Raw genomic sequence first — 16,020 nt, 5'->3', positions numbered from 1 at the left:
TCATCGTCACTCGATATAACGTCTATCCTCTATATCTATGTCAAATTTCATCGAGATCCGTTCAGCCGTTTATGCTACAAACTCTAACAAACATCCATATATCTAAACTTTTGCATTTATAATATTGGTAAGATTTTTCATGACTTCGTCTGGATGAAATCATACCTGATGGTGAACAGCGATGAGGTCGTCGACCACACTGAGCGCGAACCTGCCCACCAGCCCCGTCTTCAGCACGTGCGTGCCCTGCCCCGCGCCCGACAGCGGCATCAGCCATATCTGGAATGTACACATTTACATTCATTCTAATATTTTTATTACACAGAAACATGATCCAAATGATAATAAAAGAAACGCTTATTTAAAATTTATTGTTATAGAGCAAGGGTTCTTTTGAAGGGTTATTTTCATAGTCAAAAACTTTTATTTTATTCTTGTTAATACACACTACTATGGCAAACTGAAAATCATCAAAAATCATTTTATTGTCACTTTCCATTGCACAAATCTCATAAAAACTTTCCATATTATATAATTTTTGTATTATATCTACAGATATTAGGCGTCAATGTATTGTTTTTGTGGAGCCAGCTATCTCGCGTACCAATTGCTGAATTAAAAAAATTGCGGACCACTAATTGAGAACCAATGTCTGGTCTTGTCAACTTAAAATTGTAGTGCACCTGCAAAGCTACCTAGCTTTAAGACGTTTTATCGAGATTAGACATCTTGAGCTTATGCACATATATTTCGTACACAACACAAACATAATATGTTAGAATATATGAACGGCTACATAGAAGCTACCTCTGTGGGTCCGGGCGCGGCGATGGCGGTGAGCGCGTGTCGGAAGACGGCGCACCACGTCACCTCGCCCACCACCAACATGCACACGTCGCGCTCCACCACCGGCCGAGAGGATTCCACTGCACGTATAGTACGCGTCAATTCAACAACACATAAAAATATTACTATTTTTTTTTATAACATAAATTGGCAAACGAGCAAGCAGCCACCTGAATCCACCGAAATGGAATGCGACCGCTGCCCATAAATATCCACAATTGCAGATGCATTGCCTACCATTAATTGACCGAGGAGGAGTCGCACATAAAGAGAATATTTCCCCTTCCTATGCGTCTCCTCCACCGTCAAATCCACTTTTCCTTCCCATCCTTTCCTCTCCTCTTAAGGAAAGGGTGGAAAGGAAAAGGGACTAGAATTAGGCCTCCAGCACCACACTCATCAGACAAAACGCGGAATTGCTTCCACTTTACACCTGTCTTGTGTGGTTGTGGTATTACACCAAGCCAGCCCAGTCGTGCGAAGATGTTAAAGCAGTATAGTACAGCAGCAGCAGTAAGCAGCAGCAGTACTATAATGACTAGATTAATTATATTCAATGTAAAGTAACTATTAATCAGATAAAACTAACATTCCAACTTCTGTAACTTAATGATTGTAGAATTGTTGAAGTAGAATGGCTGTAGCAGAACTCCATTGTTGCCCGCCAGCACCACTATGTTACTCTGTGCACACCATGAGAACCAAGCACCACTGGAAGTTATTAAACAACTATCAGTATTTAAGCCTAATATTATAAATAACACTGAAATTTGGCTAATACATAGACTACTAACTTTACACAGACTAGAAACAGTGATAGTTTAGTTTTTTTAATGATAATCTTTTTTTAAATTGGTACAGTAGTTTAAAGATTTCACACAGAAACCAAAATCTTTCCACTCTATTCCTATAAATGGAAGAAAGATTGAGAGTACATTCCTGCCAAGTTGGACAAAATATATCATGTTTGTTATAGAATTCTTATAATTAAAAGTGAAAATTACCTAAATGTAACACTCTTTAGAGTTTTAAGTTGCTTCTTTTCAGGTAGAACTTGTAATAGCTCTATACCATGGTCAGTTATAAACGCAATCTCATTTGCTTTAGGCCAAACAAATCCTAGTATTTTAGAATTTTTCCACTTGCATGTATGAGAGTACTCCACATTTGTTGGACTTAAGTCTTTGAAGTTTACAAACTCCACCGTCGCACTCTGACCTTCGTTATTACGTTGTATTGCCAACACTTTCTGGTCTAATGAGAATTTTATCGAAATAATAGGACCTTTATCCTCCATTCGAAATGAAGTGCATTTTGATTCGTCCATACTATTGACGGTGACCCCCGTAACACCACCGGATCGGACCGTAAATACCTAGAATTTAAAAATAATTACATACCTTCCTCCAAAAATCAAACAGTAAAAAAATAATACTTTCTTACTTGTCCATTGGTATCATCGAAAAATACGTTCGTAACAGGACTATCAGCGTCAAATCTTTTTGGATGTTCCGATAATGTTAAATAATAAGGGTCGCTGTCTTCTAATGAAAATTTAACCATTATTATTAGCTTTATTAATGGTTTATTGCGCAAATATAACTAACATGCAACTTTTACTTTGTTTTGATTGAAGTCTGACGTTGACATTTCTTCCACAGGGTTGTAAGTTGTTTAACAGTGTTCTCTTGTCTTCTTTTCATAATTTATGTTCAAACTACCTATTACAATATAAAAGGATTCAGTGGAACTTTGTTTTTTTCTGTTTTGGTTTGTTGTTGCTTGTTTGCTTACTTTTGTTGCTATGACGACAGTATCATTTTTAATTTTGCATAGTCAACTAGTGTCATGGTTATTTAATTAATAATGAATAAAAATGTTGAATTAAACCACTATTGCGTTAAAACTTATGGTGAAAGTGACTCGGAGCAGTATGACGAAATTGATCAAGATGCTTTAGTAGAAGAAACAACATTTTCTACAACTCCGTCGTCAAACCATATCAATGCCTATGAGTTCTTCACTCAACATAATGTAAAACCCAAAGAAAAAGTAAAACCGAAAAAGAAAAAGAAGAATAAAAGGTCCTCCAGTATTATGGATGTAATTAATACAGAATTAATTTCTGAGACATCATTAATACGCGAGAACGTTATTGAAACAGTAAAGCACAACAATGTTGAAAATATTTATCATAAAACTTCCACCATGAAGAAGTTTAACTGGCGCTATTCTGATATTGAACGAGGGTAATATATTTACAAGATATATATGTTGTAAAAACATACACATCATGCGTAATTTTATTTAAACAATAACATAATACAGTTGGATTTCAAAACCAAATTATCGTATGCCCCGTGAGTTGGTAGTATTAGAGCATCATCTGTAGTTGCTGAAGCCTATTTTTAACTTTGATAACTTAATCAAGCATTGAAAAGTAAACTTAAATGATGATGTAGTGTAATATATAAATAAATAATTAAATAAATAGATATTTTGTTAAAATTCCATGCGGTCTAATAAAAAGTTTTCTCCCGTTCTCCAAATCTCATTGTCTATGTTTCAGGCGACAACTTAAAGATCCCGTCAAACTAATTTCAACATTCCCAAAAGTTCTTGAAAACACAAGCGTCAAGGAGTTGCCAGTCGGCATCCATTACTCCGAACCAGTCATGTTTAGTGTTCTGATGGCTGGCTACACCGCTGATGATGGACGAATACAAGGTCAGAAGTTTCTCGATTTTGAATTACTAAATATGAAATTCAGTCATCATTATAAATTTTCACTAGAAACATTGCTAATAGTAAAGATGATTGATATTTACAATGAATATTCGAGTATTCAAAATACACTAAAAGAGTTACGTAGAAATATTAAAATAAGCAGAGAAACTAAGAACAATTTAAAACAACAGTTGTTAAATATTAGTGGGAGTAACAAGGATAGCGTAAGATTTGATGCTACTTTTCTAAAATATACTGGATTATTATTTTATTACAAAGATGCGTACATTGAAATGTTAAAGAAAGAAAAAGAAACTGTACATAAAATACTTTCTTTATACTCTGATATTGAAATGGTGAGGGAGAAAAGTAATAAGATACAAGTAAATTACTACTTAGAAATTAATAAAATTGGTATAACTGATGGTGATTATAAAACAGAATGGAATAGTGTATTCGAGATTGAGTATTTGGATATGCTTGATAAAATTGAATTCGAATACGCAAACGCTTATTTGGAGTATAAAGAAAACAAATCGAAACTTACAAATGGATTTGAAAAGAAAGCTATAAGTAAACCGAAGCTTGTAATAGACGAAGTTAAAATTAAAAACGACACAGAAACATTAGTAGATAAAATTTTTCAAAAAGATAAGATAGAAATAATATTAAAAAGTAAGAAACATATGAAAGATCTTTTAAAACCTATACATGTATTGGGATCGAATGATTATTACTTAAAGGTATACGTAGATGATGTTTTTGTATGCCAATCAGAACTGTTAACGGTAAAAGATTTTATAAACAGTATGGAAATATCGGAAACATTTTCAATTCAAATATTACCAAATAATAAAATACTTACTATCGTTTTGTATGAGAATGATATTCAAGTTTCATGTATAGATTTAAACATTGGAAAAATTAAAAAGAATATAACACAAGCGGATGTTAAACCGTTTAATTTTAACTTTACTAGTGACGTAATACATCCAAGTAATAAATACGTAGGCAGTGGTTTTGGTATAAAAGAAATAGCAACAGAAAACAATGTGAGATTGAAGAGTGGGAATTTATTTAAAGGTAAATTGAACACAGCTTGCGATGTTAACATTAAAATAGGTTGGAATGAAAATTTTCACGCAAATAGTCACGAAACTGTCTTAAAATCAATTAAAATGGAAAAACAAATTAAACGATATTTAAATGGCACTGATAAACCAGATATTAATAACTTAATACAAATCATAAATAATTTATTCGATCGCAATATAGAAAATGATGAAAAAGTTGTAAATACTTTAACAAAGGTATGTAAAACTAAAATAAAGAACGAGTACGGGTTTTCTATTGAAAATAATGATGAAGATATAAGACATGAATTATTACATTTAAGAAATAAAGGTGGATTTATTAACGTTGAAAAGAAATTGGTACCTCTATTCCCTAGTCAAATCTCGACAGAACAAACTAGCGCTTTACAGAAAACCAACCGACTGATAGATATACATAACTTTGATGAGAATGAAGACATAGATATTATAGATTTACAAAGATATTTAGGTCTAAAGTACATGCAAGGGTTAAATGATAATTTACAAAGAACCGTTAATGAATTTCTACTGCAGAAAACACATCGAGATGTAGTCAAGGATTTTAAAGATCTAAGTTTAAGGTAGTTACGTCTAAATTACAATAAATCGCAAGGTCAATCTTTGACCTTTTTGACCAGTTACTTATTGTAATTAGCATTATTTCACAGGGGTATCTTATCGAATCAAACTAATTTGATCTCATTGTCCATATTCTCTCATGTAACGAGAAATCAGTTATTGAAGGAATGTGAATCGACGGAACACGAAATCCAAGTGACAGTATTGAGAGCTTTCAATCTACCAGACAGAACTGCTGATATGACAGAAGATAACGAAGATACAGAAACGATTGCAGGTAATATAAACTATTTTATGATTGCAATTCTAATGAAAAACAATGTAAGGAATACTTGTAATGAAAAGTCTATAGCTTAAAATTCTTTTAGGATTCAAATTAAGTCCGTTACGACCGTACGTGAGTTTGAGTTACCACGGTACGTCAGCGCAGAGCGCGCCAGGCATTGGCTGCTACCCCTCCTGGAACCAGACATTGAAGATTCGGACAAAGTAAGTTTGCACACGTATAATCGAGACTTCTGAACGAAAACTTCGTTATAGCAACACTGGTGACAAATTATACCTCATATGGTCAATGTTCTCTAAGATATTCGGTCTTAGTCTTACCTAAAAGACTTGGATTCTTTGACTATACTTTCTGAGTTTTGGCCAGATTCAGTCCGTTGTCGTCGATCCACGTGAATGTGTACGACGAGTGCAAAGTGAGCTCGAGGTCGCTGCAGGCGGCTGGCGGCGGACAGAAGCGCTGCGGCCGCTGGCTCGCCAAGCTAGTGTTGCCACTTACCACGGTATTAAACGTAGGCACGGTAAGTTGTAAGCTACGATGAGTATTAGTTGTAATATATGTTTTCATAATATCTATTTCTGTGTTTCAAGCTCCGTGGCACATTTAAATTAACATCACCGCCATTGCTAATCGGCTACGAGAATTCATCGACGAAGGAGGCGACGACTTTAATACCACAAGTCAAGAGAATGTTAAAGAAGAATATTTCATTCCTCACACTACATGTTACTACAAGTTTGTCGCATCTCGGCAATGTACAAACGTACACACAACCGATACCAAATGTCTCCAATGATGATCGGACAATCAAGCAGCTAAATGATTTCCTTACCAGTTATTTAAACGATTTCCCTTCTAGAAGCATCTCTCTAACGTATGTAGATAGTTCAGGTAAAAATAAATGTGTCACGGAATTTCTACAACCTATACCGATACCGGATTCTGAATGGTTTCCGAAGAATGCGAAAAGACCGGAATCTGCGCTATCTAAAAGCTCAGGTCATTCGAAAAGTTCTACAAAAAGTAGCGGAAAGACTAATGAAGAAAAAGACACTGTTTACAGTGGTTTTGATACGAGCTGGAGAAGTGAAGATAGTCAGTTGTCGAAAGCATTGAATTTCTCCATCAGATACGTAGCGTTGATACCGACGTACGAAGTGTCAGGACCTCAAGTAGTCACGTTGATTGGTTCGGTAAGTTCTACATACTATATATGTGTATTTTACGTATTTTGAAATCTTTCGTTGAAAGTAAACGGACAATAACTTTAATGTTGCTTCAACAACATGTGATTTAATTTGATAAAGTTCCATCGCATTAGCAAAACAGATGGTGTGAAATAAAGATTATATTTTATATTATAAGGTGACAAACGAGCAAGAAGCCTGAATTCGCTGAAATATCGAACTGACCGCTGCTGATAGACATCAGAAAACACAGTTGCGTTGCCTACCTTTAATCGACGGAGGAGGGGTAACATAGAAAGAGGATATTTTCCTTTTCTATCTATCTACTATCCCTTTCCATGGTTTTATTATAAAATAGACTAAATTAGTCCTCTGGCAGATACACTCATCTGATGAAACGTGAAAATACTTCCACTTTTAATTTTACTGTTAATTTTTAAGGAATTGCTTCGAGTCCTCAATGGTTCTCCGACAGATCACACGATACTCCTTGCTGGTTACTTCCTTCATCTGGGCATTAAGTGCTGGATAGTAACAGGTGTGGGGTTGCCCCGCGGCTTCACCACATACCTGCTGCTCAAATACGACCTCATCACAAGTAAATATATAACACAGGAAGACCAAGTTTATAACAGAGGATTCTTTAAAAAGAGCGACGATTTCGTATGGCATGTATTTGATGCGGTTAGCGGCGAACAATTTGAATTGAGAGATATCGCTTGTCCTCTCAAGACAGTGTTCTTTGTGTATGATGAACAGAATGTAAGTTTTTTTTAATTACATCGCTTTTTTTAATCAATCAAAATGTGTAATTTGTCGAATATTTTTTCATTTTGTATTATTTTGATTATAGATATGGGTCAACATTCAGTCTTCGCAAGACTGCCAGAGTGTTTCATTTGATTTTTCCAAATCATCTGATTGGCGACAGGTAAGATAGTGAATTATATTAAGTTACATATTCTAGAAAGGGTATTTTAACCACCTAAGTGCTAGTTTGTACTTAACTGGCGATTACAAAATTTCAAATTACGAGGAAATTCAAAGTCAAGTTATTTCATAACGACTAATATGTAAACGCGCCCGCGATCGTGAGTTAATATACACGCACTATTGGTTTGTTTTCAAATTCCTCATTTCGTAGGTATTTGCCACCCCGCGCCAGTGTGCCAGTGAGCCAGTGTCAGTGACGGAGCTGTACCGCGCGCCGGCGTACGTGTCCGGGCTAGAGGACTCGCTGGAGGCTAAGATAATGAGCAAGGTGCAGAAATGGCGACCTCGTGCTAAAACCGTTTGGAACAGGTATCAATTTTTTCTTTTCATAATTATAAGTTACAGCTGTTCCCACGCGGCTTCATCCGCAAAGATTATCAAAACTTTATTTATAATTTCTGATGCAAAAATTCAAATGCTGAAATGACATCGAGGGCCTTTGAAATTAGATAACAATTACCGTTACCATGGCAACCTTGCTTTTAACTTCAGCTTGTAGTTTTTGTCCCTTGCCCACATGACGGTTTTTTCAAATTATTTACTCCCTAAATTTAATAGCGTTAAAATGTATAGCCTAAAACGTATACAAAGTTTAGGGTTTTTTTTATTAAAAATAATTATTTAAGAATATACTTTGATTAACACAAGCGCAGATCTAGCTTTGGCGCCAAGGGAGGGTCACATAGTCAAGATCTTGCCAAAATATGTAAATGTATTTTGTCAAGCTCACTTGACCAATAAGCCAAGGGGGGGGTCATGACCCCCATAAATCCCCCCTGGACCCGCCGTTGGATTGACATTTTACATGACTAAGAAGTGTGTGTATGCGCTTTATTATTTTTTAATATTAGTAGATTTTGAGATAAAGGCCTCTAAATCGAGACGTTACATAATTACCGCTTTCACGCAATTATATAATAAAAATTGAGTTAACCAGATACTGCTGCGCGTTGTTACGGGAGACGTTGCCGCTGTGGGAGTATTGGTCCTTCGACACTTCGGACCGCAGACCGGAGCCGGGACACAGATTGAAACAACTAACGGCTACTTACAAGGCAAGTTTTTAAACCAAATAATTTAGAAATCGTCTGTCCTTTTTCGTTCCTCTATATAACTTAATTAATGTTTTTGAATATCAACTACTAGTTGTTGCTTGCGACTTCGCCCGCTTTCAAATAATAAAATATTAAAGATAAAGCTTACGTTAATCAGTGATAACATAGCTTTTTAATGATGCAAGAATTTTTGAAATCGGTCCAGTAGTTTTAAAGTTATTTCAATATCTACAAAAATCCAAATTTTTCCTCTTTATAATATTAGTATAGATTATATTTTATATCAACTATATGGTAATTAATTTCAGATGTTCGGTTTCCCTTTGAATATGCACTACATCAATACGAAGTCAGTGTTAGCGAACGTAAAGGCGACAGCTTTTCATGTCAACGACGACCCTAATGTAGAATTCGCGGTCGCCGTGCAGATGTACGCTTACCCTAATAACGTGATCAGTGTGTGGGTTTACTTGGCTAGTATTATAAGAATATAAGTATGATAAATATACTGGAGGTTGTTTTATTTTAATGTCACTCTTCCCATAAGTCCATATTTTTTAATAAGTAACCACTAGCTGTTCCCGTACGACTTCATCCTCATAAAATTAAGAAAATTTTATTTTATAGTTTACATATGTCAAATTATCAATTGCAAATGTCAAAATGACATGACATAACATGACATCCTTGCTTCCTTGATGTTGGCAGCAACTTATGGTATCTTTCCCACATTAGGGTTTTTATCCATAATATTTACCCCCTAAGTTTAATGGCGTGAAAATATATAGCCTTAAGCGTGACGTAAGTGTAGGGCTTTTTATTAAAAAAAACTATTCAAAAACATGCTGTAATTGCTGACATCTTAGGCAACAAAAAATAGAGGAAGGTAAAAAAGAGGTTATTTCTAATGAAATAATTCACTATTGAAATTCAATTTTCGGTTATACTTTCCTTGGCATTATTACACTATGATAAAGGTGTATTAATTGTGAAACAAAACTCTACAGAAGAGCAATATAAAATTTATTCTTTAAATGTCATCGAGGAATCTTATAAAACAGAAAAAAATCAATTTAAAATAAAAAATAGAGATTGTATGTCTTTTGTTTTAATGCTAACAAAATAAAATTAACATTTATTCCATCGTAGTATAAAAATATACGTAAAAATAGTAAAAGGAGATGTTACAATAGTTGTGTACTAGCGGTCCGCCATCTTGTGAAGCCTGACGCCGCGCGGACAATTTGCAGTACCGTCGCAGTACCGTCGCAGCCCCGACATACCACAATCATTTTATTTATACAAGCATAAAACATTTTTTCAATGGTCTAAAATATCCAAAATCATTCATAGTCTATCATTGACCATAGACATACAACTGTATAGAAAGGCCATTACGTAAAAAAGTACTTGAAAGGTTTCTGTCAAATAAAATAAAGGAATTCTAAATTTACTATTTTCATTTGTATGGGAAATGTTTAAAAACAATTACATAATTATCTACGATCTGATACAAACAAGAGACATACAGGTTAACTAACACAAATTGTACTACTCATTCAATGTTAATTTCGTAATGGCCTGTCTACACGTATTTAAATCTTCAATAATTTCTTAAAATTTCGAACTGTCCGTATACCAAGCTCACGTCAGACTTATGTAAACCAATGTAACTTATGTATTGCTTCACTTGGTTGAATGCTGAACTGTTACAGCGATAAATTAGTACATACAAATCTCTCTAATACATTTACACTCTACAATCAGCCTTTAATCGTAACTTAGCAAGCTAATAGCCATTCTTGCAAGCAGCAAACAGCGCCCAAGTTATATCAAATCTACTTCAATAAAATCCTTAGGCACAAAAACCATCAATTACTAAAGTTTCGGTCAAACTTTCATATTTTATTGCTATATTTGAAATTTTCAACATCACTTCAGAATAACATATCTGTTATCAAAACATTTTGCAGTTTTCCGTCAAGTTATAAAGAAATGCTATAATGAATTCTAGATTAAATATTAAAAAAGCCTACATCATACAAATTATACAAAAACATCCAATTTCCGGCATTTTCTAACACAAAACAGCATCGTCAAGTTTAAAAAAAATAATAATATAATAAATAACTTACATTCCATTCAATAACATTTACCCAGTCCCTACGGTAACTTAGGACTATAGAAATGTTCAATTTCTTGTATTTACGTGTTTAGGCACTTTGTTTAAAACTCTTAAAAAAAAAGTATCTTCATTGACCTAGCATTTATGATAGTCGAAAGGCAAGTAGATAAGAAAAATCCTAGTATTTTTATGTCGTTATGTCGTATTTGCTTTTATAGAAGTATTTATTACTTTAAATGATGCGGTAAGTGAAATTAGACAAGAGCTATCCATTATGTGAACATTTAAAATGATTTGAATAATAGAGAACATAAGAGTCGGAGCGGGATGTACGGTACTGCAAATCGCATCACGCCGTTACCGAGGCGTCGCAAGCCGTTACCTACGAGCTATAGTTAGCTGTCAGCGCTTGAAGCGCTTCAAGTTAGCTGCGGGTGTCTTCAGGCTTCTGCTTGGAGCGCTTCAATTGCTGCAGGTAGTGGCGCTGGATGGGCTTGTGCAGCGCGAGTTGGGCGAGCGCGTCGTCGATGGAGAACCACTGCCGCTTCCTGCCCATCTGCCGAGAGTCCTCCCACTCCGCTAGTTCTTGGGTCACTGTCATCACATACACCTCGGTGCGGTGTTTATGCTCTCTGTTCTGGAAATCAATAGTTACAAATAAGGCTATGATCACAGACTGCCAGAGCAGACTTGTTAATGAAATTGAGCATTATGGGTTTGAAAGGAGATTTTATTATATTTTAAACACCTTTTTTCACTTGCTCATGATAAGAAAAAACTTGCAAAGTAAAATTAAATTTTATTTCTTTTAATAAAAAATTACTTGCGATTCTCTGTCTAAATAGACCCTTATTCAACTTGAATGGTTAAAACACAAATTTGAAAAAGTAATTTTTGCGAAGTTTAGAATCAAATTCTTTGGATTTCAAGACATATTTGACTATTCTAGTGCTTCTATTTACTATTAGATTTTCTATCTTAATTAGTGAAGATATAATTTCACTGTTTCAAATCAGTGTTTTCATTTATTTTCAATTGCATCCAAGTATCAGTGCCTAGATAGTGCCTACATAAGATGGCAAACGAGCTAGCGGCCACCTGAATCCGCCAAAATGGCGGAAGCGACCGACGCCCATAGACATCTGCAATTGCAGATGCTTCTCCTACCCTTATCCGATGGAGGAGGAGACGCACATAAAGAGGACATTTCCTCTTCCTATGCATCTCCTCCATCATCAAATCCACTTCTATATTTTATATTAACAGGACATATACATAGATAAATAGAAAATTGCATGTTGGTCAATTTTATAAATAGATACAAGCATATCATGTTTCATGTGGTTTGGCTCTGTGGTCCACGCTTGTATATACATAAAGCTATACTACCACTTATAAATAATGTCCTATGTTACTTAGTCATTCAGTTGAACAAATTGTTCGCAAAAAACAATGAAAACTGTGAAGTTTGTAAGAGGATATGCATAAGAGTCTGTTCACACAGACTAGATATATAGATTTTTTTTTCATAAATAAAAAAGGGCTTTATATGATTCTAACAAGGTTCAATTTTGCTTTAAATAGCATTTTCACACTTGTCAAAGTATTTTAACCATGTTTTAATCTTCTAAGTCTACTGCGCTTTCCGCCCCTATGTGTCTAAATGAACCCTTAGGGAATGTGAGGTTGTTAGAGTTGTAATGGTAGAACTGTACCAACCCTCAACAGGGAAAATGGCAAGATGAGAAATAGCCCTTAGTAACAAAAGTATCAATATTATATAAATATTTTACAACTATTCTGATCAGTTCAAACATATCCAACAGCCAAGTTCCGATGATTGATCTCTGTGACCTTGAATGAAGGTTAAATGAAATATTTTCAAACAACTGTAGAATTAACACCCAAATCACACAAAGTCTAAATTACAATGAATGTGGTTGTGATGTATTGGCATTAGTACAAGACTGTTTTGTTTAAAAACACAAACATTTGTAAACCCGACACAGTACAAAGGGAACTGTAATAATGGTGTTATTTGATAGAAATATAGGCTAATATAGTATATTTTATTAGGCGATGGATGTACATGTCTGAGGGAACTCCATAAATGTTGGCAAGGGCTGCTTCTCTTCCTTGATAGACATTACCAATAAATCTGCCAATATATCCTAATGACTAAAGTTACTTGTCTCATTTAGTTCATGTTCCAGGTTTTAAGAGTTTACTGAATATTGCTTTGCTGAGTTCTTAATTTAATTTTATAATTAAGGTAATAGCCAATAGCACTATTTGGAAATCCTTGGTAAATTATGCTAAATTTTTAAGTCAGTTGCAAAGTGATGAATTACCAGAAATATATAAAAGTTGCCGATTTTCTATGCTTAAAGTCATTTACAGAAATATATTCTTATTTCAGGTTAAAGAAATTTCTACCACAGCAACTTTTATAATTTTTGTTGACCCAGTAAACTTTGTTATTTGAACCTAAAAACGAGTTTCATTTACACATGTAATCTTTTAATTACTAATAATTTAGATTAATAAGGAAATAAAACTTAGTTTTCACTTAAGATTAACTTTAACAAAAAAAAATAACAGCATGGTTAACTACAATAGTGTTCAAACATGACTGACATTTTGACACAAAACACCTGTCAAAATAATATACTGAAAATCTCACCTCAAAGACTCCCAGGCAGCGGCCCAGCTTGCCGATGACGCCAGCCTCCTCCAGCACCTCGCGCATGGCCGTCACAGAGGGCTCCTCCTCGGGCTCCACGCCGCCGCCCGGCACGATCCAGTTGTCAGGCCGCCGAGACGACGTCACCAGCAGCACCTACACCCACAGACCACGTCGCGTTACTCACACTTTACTTCACAAACATTTAACATTGCCCAACAACACTAACCTCGGTCTCGGCGTCCGATCGTACACATATACAAGCGGCGCGTCGTCGGAATCCTTCGTCGTCGTAAATACGAATAGAATTAGGCTTCTCCTTAACCATTTCGAGTAAACACGAAAACGCGAACAAAACAGACGATCACAAACGAAAAGCAGACATTAAGTAGAAAGAAAATGATCAACCGAACGTAATTTTTTAATGATCAACAAACGCCATAATTGAGATATCCTAAGATTAATGTATCCATTTTTGACTAATTTATGAGTTACACAATATACATGTAAAACGAAACTATAATAACAATAAAACTACAATTAGAGCAATATTTCAGCTACAACTAGCTTTTGATCGCGTATTTCAAGCCCATGTTGAATGGTGCCTGACGTTTTCTCTGTGCGAAAATCGAAATTAGTTTTGGTTGGAAAGCAATTACGAAGAGTCTATCAGCTGACAGCCGGAAGTCAAAATGAATATTGCCACATTTCAACTATGTTTTGGATAACATAAAATTATATTTTACATTATAACTTGACTTAATAAAAGTTAAAATTGTTTAATTAATATTTACTTTAATACTTTTTATTTACCAAAAGTAAAGTATTTTTTTAGATCTAAACGATGATACAAAATACAATTGCCTATATAAAAGAAAAATGAAAGCCTTTGACTTTACACGCCCTACGTAATGAATAATAACTGAAAAAAGAGACTTTTCATGATAAGTAAAAACAATTATAACAAAATAAAATGTATCATCTGTAAAAATATATTTATTCGGTAAAGATACTATGTGAAAAAATCAAACACGAAAATACTACGAAGCATTTTTATAAATTGAATACTTACAAAACCTGATGAAAACAACATAGCTGGAAAGAAAGAACTGAAAACTGATCGGCCATAACAGTGCACTTGTAATTTTCTAGATGTCGTTACTAGTTTCGAAGTCCTCGCTTTACGCTTACGTAAAAACCAATGCCATCTTTTGGCGAACCGAGATAAATAGAATACATTCTCGTAGATTTAAGATTTTTTTCCTGTATTTAAAATTATTTTGTGATTATAATAGTAATTGAGTACGCAGTTTTGATGTTTGTTATAAGTAGCAACAAAATCTTGTAAGCGTTAAGAAAAATTAAACACTGTTGATATTAACCTGTCTAAGGCTATAAAATATAGGTAAAAAAATCAATTGTGTGTGTAATGAATAATTACGTACATACGATGTGCATCGGTGCAATCTTGAAGTCGGTAAGCGCATTTATCCCACAAATCTTAGATTTGCTAGAGCACAAAATTATTCAAAGCAATCTTCGCAAAGGGTTTATCTCGACAATGCGAGTACATCGTGTCCCACATTCGGAACAATAGTGTCATATTGTCCATGAATATAAATCAGGATTGCCGCTCGTCGGAGATAAGGCGCCACTTGGCAGCGATGCGCGGCCCAATTCGTGTGCTGCCAAATTGCCCGCCCGCCGCGGTAACTTTGTTAACTGAGCAGATTATGCAGCTAGTGGCTTAGCTAGCTACGGAACTTGGCCCAAAATTAAGCTTTTTGGGTATTTTTAAAATTAGCTATGCGACTTACATATGGGATTTAAAGCTTAGCAAATGAATAAGTCAGTCACACCTGTCACAACTCTCGCTTCATTTAAAATTTTGATAGAACTTGAAAAATTTGCAGTGTTTTAACTCAGGTGGATTAAAGAGTTTATTACATTTAACGATCCCGAGTAAAAGTAACTAAAGCCCTTGTTTTATTATTGTTGTAATTTAGAAATACGAAGGGGTTAAATTTATTAAATTTAATATTTATTACAATTCACATCGGAGGCGTCTCGTAATAATTGCCGCAATTAAAATATATGGAAGGGATTATTAAGTCTGGCTATCTTTGTCGTTAAAATGAAGTATACGTAAAGAATACGTTTACCGTAAATAGAGTAATAATACTATGTACATTTCAAAGTACAAAACAACAACGTGTGCGGTGTAACATTAATTTGTAATTTCGGCAACACCCCCAGACCATGTACAGTAGTCAGTGTAGTTCGTGATTGTACCTCGTCTCCTCCCCCACTGCCCCGCGCCCCTGGAGATCGCGAGCAAACAAATAAAATGCAAACGAGCTAAGATCTGGAATATAACATTCTGCATCTTTACATTAATGTCGATGTACGAGATAACTTTAGTGATGTGTTAACACTTATCGATAA

At 34.8% G+C, this 16,020-nt stretch overlaps 4 protein-coding genes across 4 annotated transcripts; 2 read left to right on the top strand and 2 right to left on the bottom strand.

Moving 5' to 3' along the window:
* Nucleotides 1-129: 129 nt before the first annotated feature.
* Nucleotides 130-2,500, bottom strand: LOC106101690 (uncharacterized protein C18orf8 homolog). The gene is made up of 5 exons (XM_013280998.1): nucleotides 2,290-2,500; nucleotides 1,851-2,221; nucleotides 1,436-1,557; nucleotides 808-926; nucleotides 130-279 (listed from the first exon to the last, which is right to left on the bottom strand). The coding sequence occupies exons 1-5, from the start codon at nucleotides 2,407-2,409 to the stop codon at nucleotides 160-162; spliced, it is 852 nt and encodes a 283-aa protein (XP_013136452.1). The 5' UTR covers nucleotides 2,410-2,500; the 3' UTR covers nucleotides 130-159.
* A 193-nt stretch (nucleotides 2,501-2,693) lies between these two features.
* On the top strand, nucleotides 2,694-4,039 carry LOC106101676. Its single transcript, XM_013280984.1, has 3 exons — nucleotides 2,694-3,095; nucleotides 3,416-3,956; nucleotides 4,025-4,039. The coding sequence occupies exons 1-3, from the start codon at nucleotides 2,713-2,715 to the stop codon at nucleotides 4,037-4,039; spliced, it is 939 nt and encodes a 312-aa protein (XP_013136438.1). The 5' UTR covers nucleotides 2,694-2,712.
* On the top strand, nucleotides 3,986-9,261 carry LOC106101693 (coiled-coil and C2 domain-containing protein 2A). The gene is made up of 10 exons (XM_013281001.1): nucleotides 3,986-5,248; nucleotides 5,336-5,523; nucleotides 5,615-5,735; nucleotides 5,899-6,052; nucleotides 6,123-6,725; nucleotides 7,161-7,481; nucleotides 7,573-7,650; nucleotides 7,864-8,021; nucleotides 8,650-8,767; nucleotides 9,076-9,261. Exons 1-10 carry the CDS (start codon nucleotides 4,050-4,052, stop codon nucleotides 9,259-9,261), a joined length of 3,126 nt encoding a protein of 1,041 aa, XP_013136455.1. The 5' UTR covers nucleotides 3,986-4,049.
* A 600-nt stretch (nucleotides 9,262-9,861) lies between these two features.
* Nucleotides 9,862-14,255, bottom strand: LOC106101722 (diphosphoinositol polyphosphate phosphohydrolase 2). The gene is made up of 3 exons (XM_013281041.1): nucleotides 13,805-14,255; nucleotides 13,576-13,731; nucleotides 9,862-11,529 (listed from the first exon to the last, which is right to left on the bottom strand). The coding sequence occupies exons 1-3, from the start codon at nucleotides 13,901-13,903 to the stop codon at nucleotides 11,317-11,319; spliced, it is 468 nt and encodes a 155-aa protein (XP_013136495.1). The 5' UTR covers nucleotides 13,904-14,255; the 3' UTR covers nucleotides 9,862-11,316.
* Nucleotides 14,256-16,020: the final 1,765 nt, after the last annotated feature.

Source organism: Papilio polytes, unplaced genomic scaffold (genome assembly GCF_000836215.1).
Source record: "Papilio polytes unplaced genomic scaffold, Ppol_1.0 DF823958.1, whole genome shotgun sequence".
Classification (NCBI taxonomy): domain Eukaryota; kingdom Metazoa; phylum Arthropoda; class Insecta; order Lepidoptera; family Papilionidae; genus Papilio; species Papilio polytes.
Note: the sequence above shows the minus strand (reverse complement) of the source record. Positions and strands in the feature narration are given on the sequence as shown.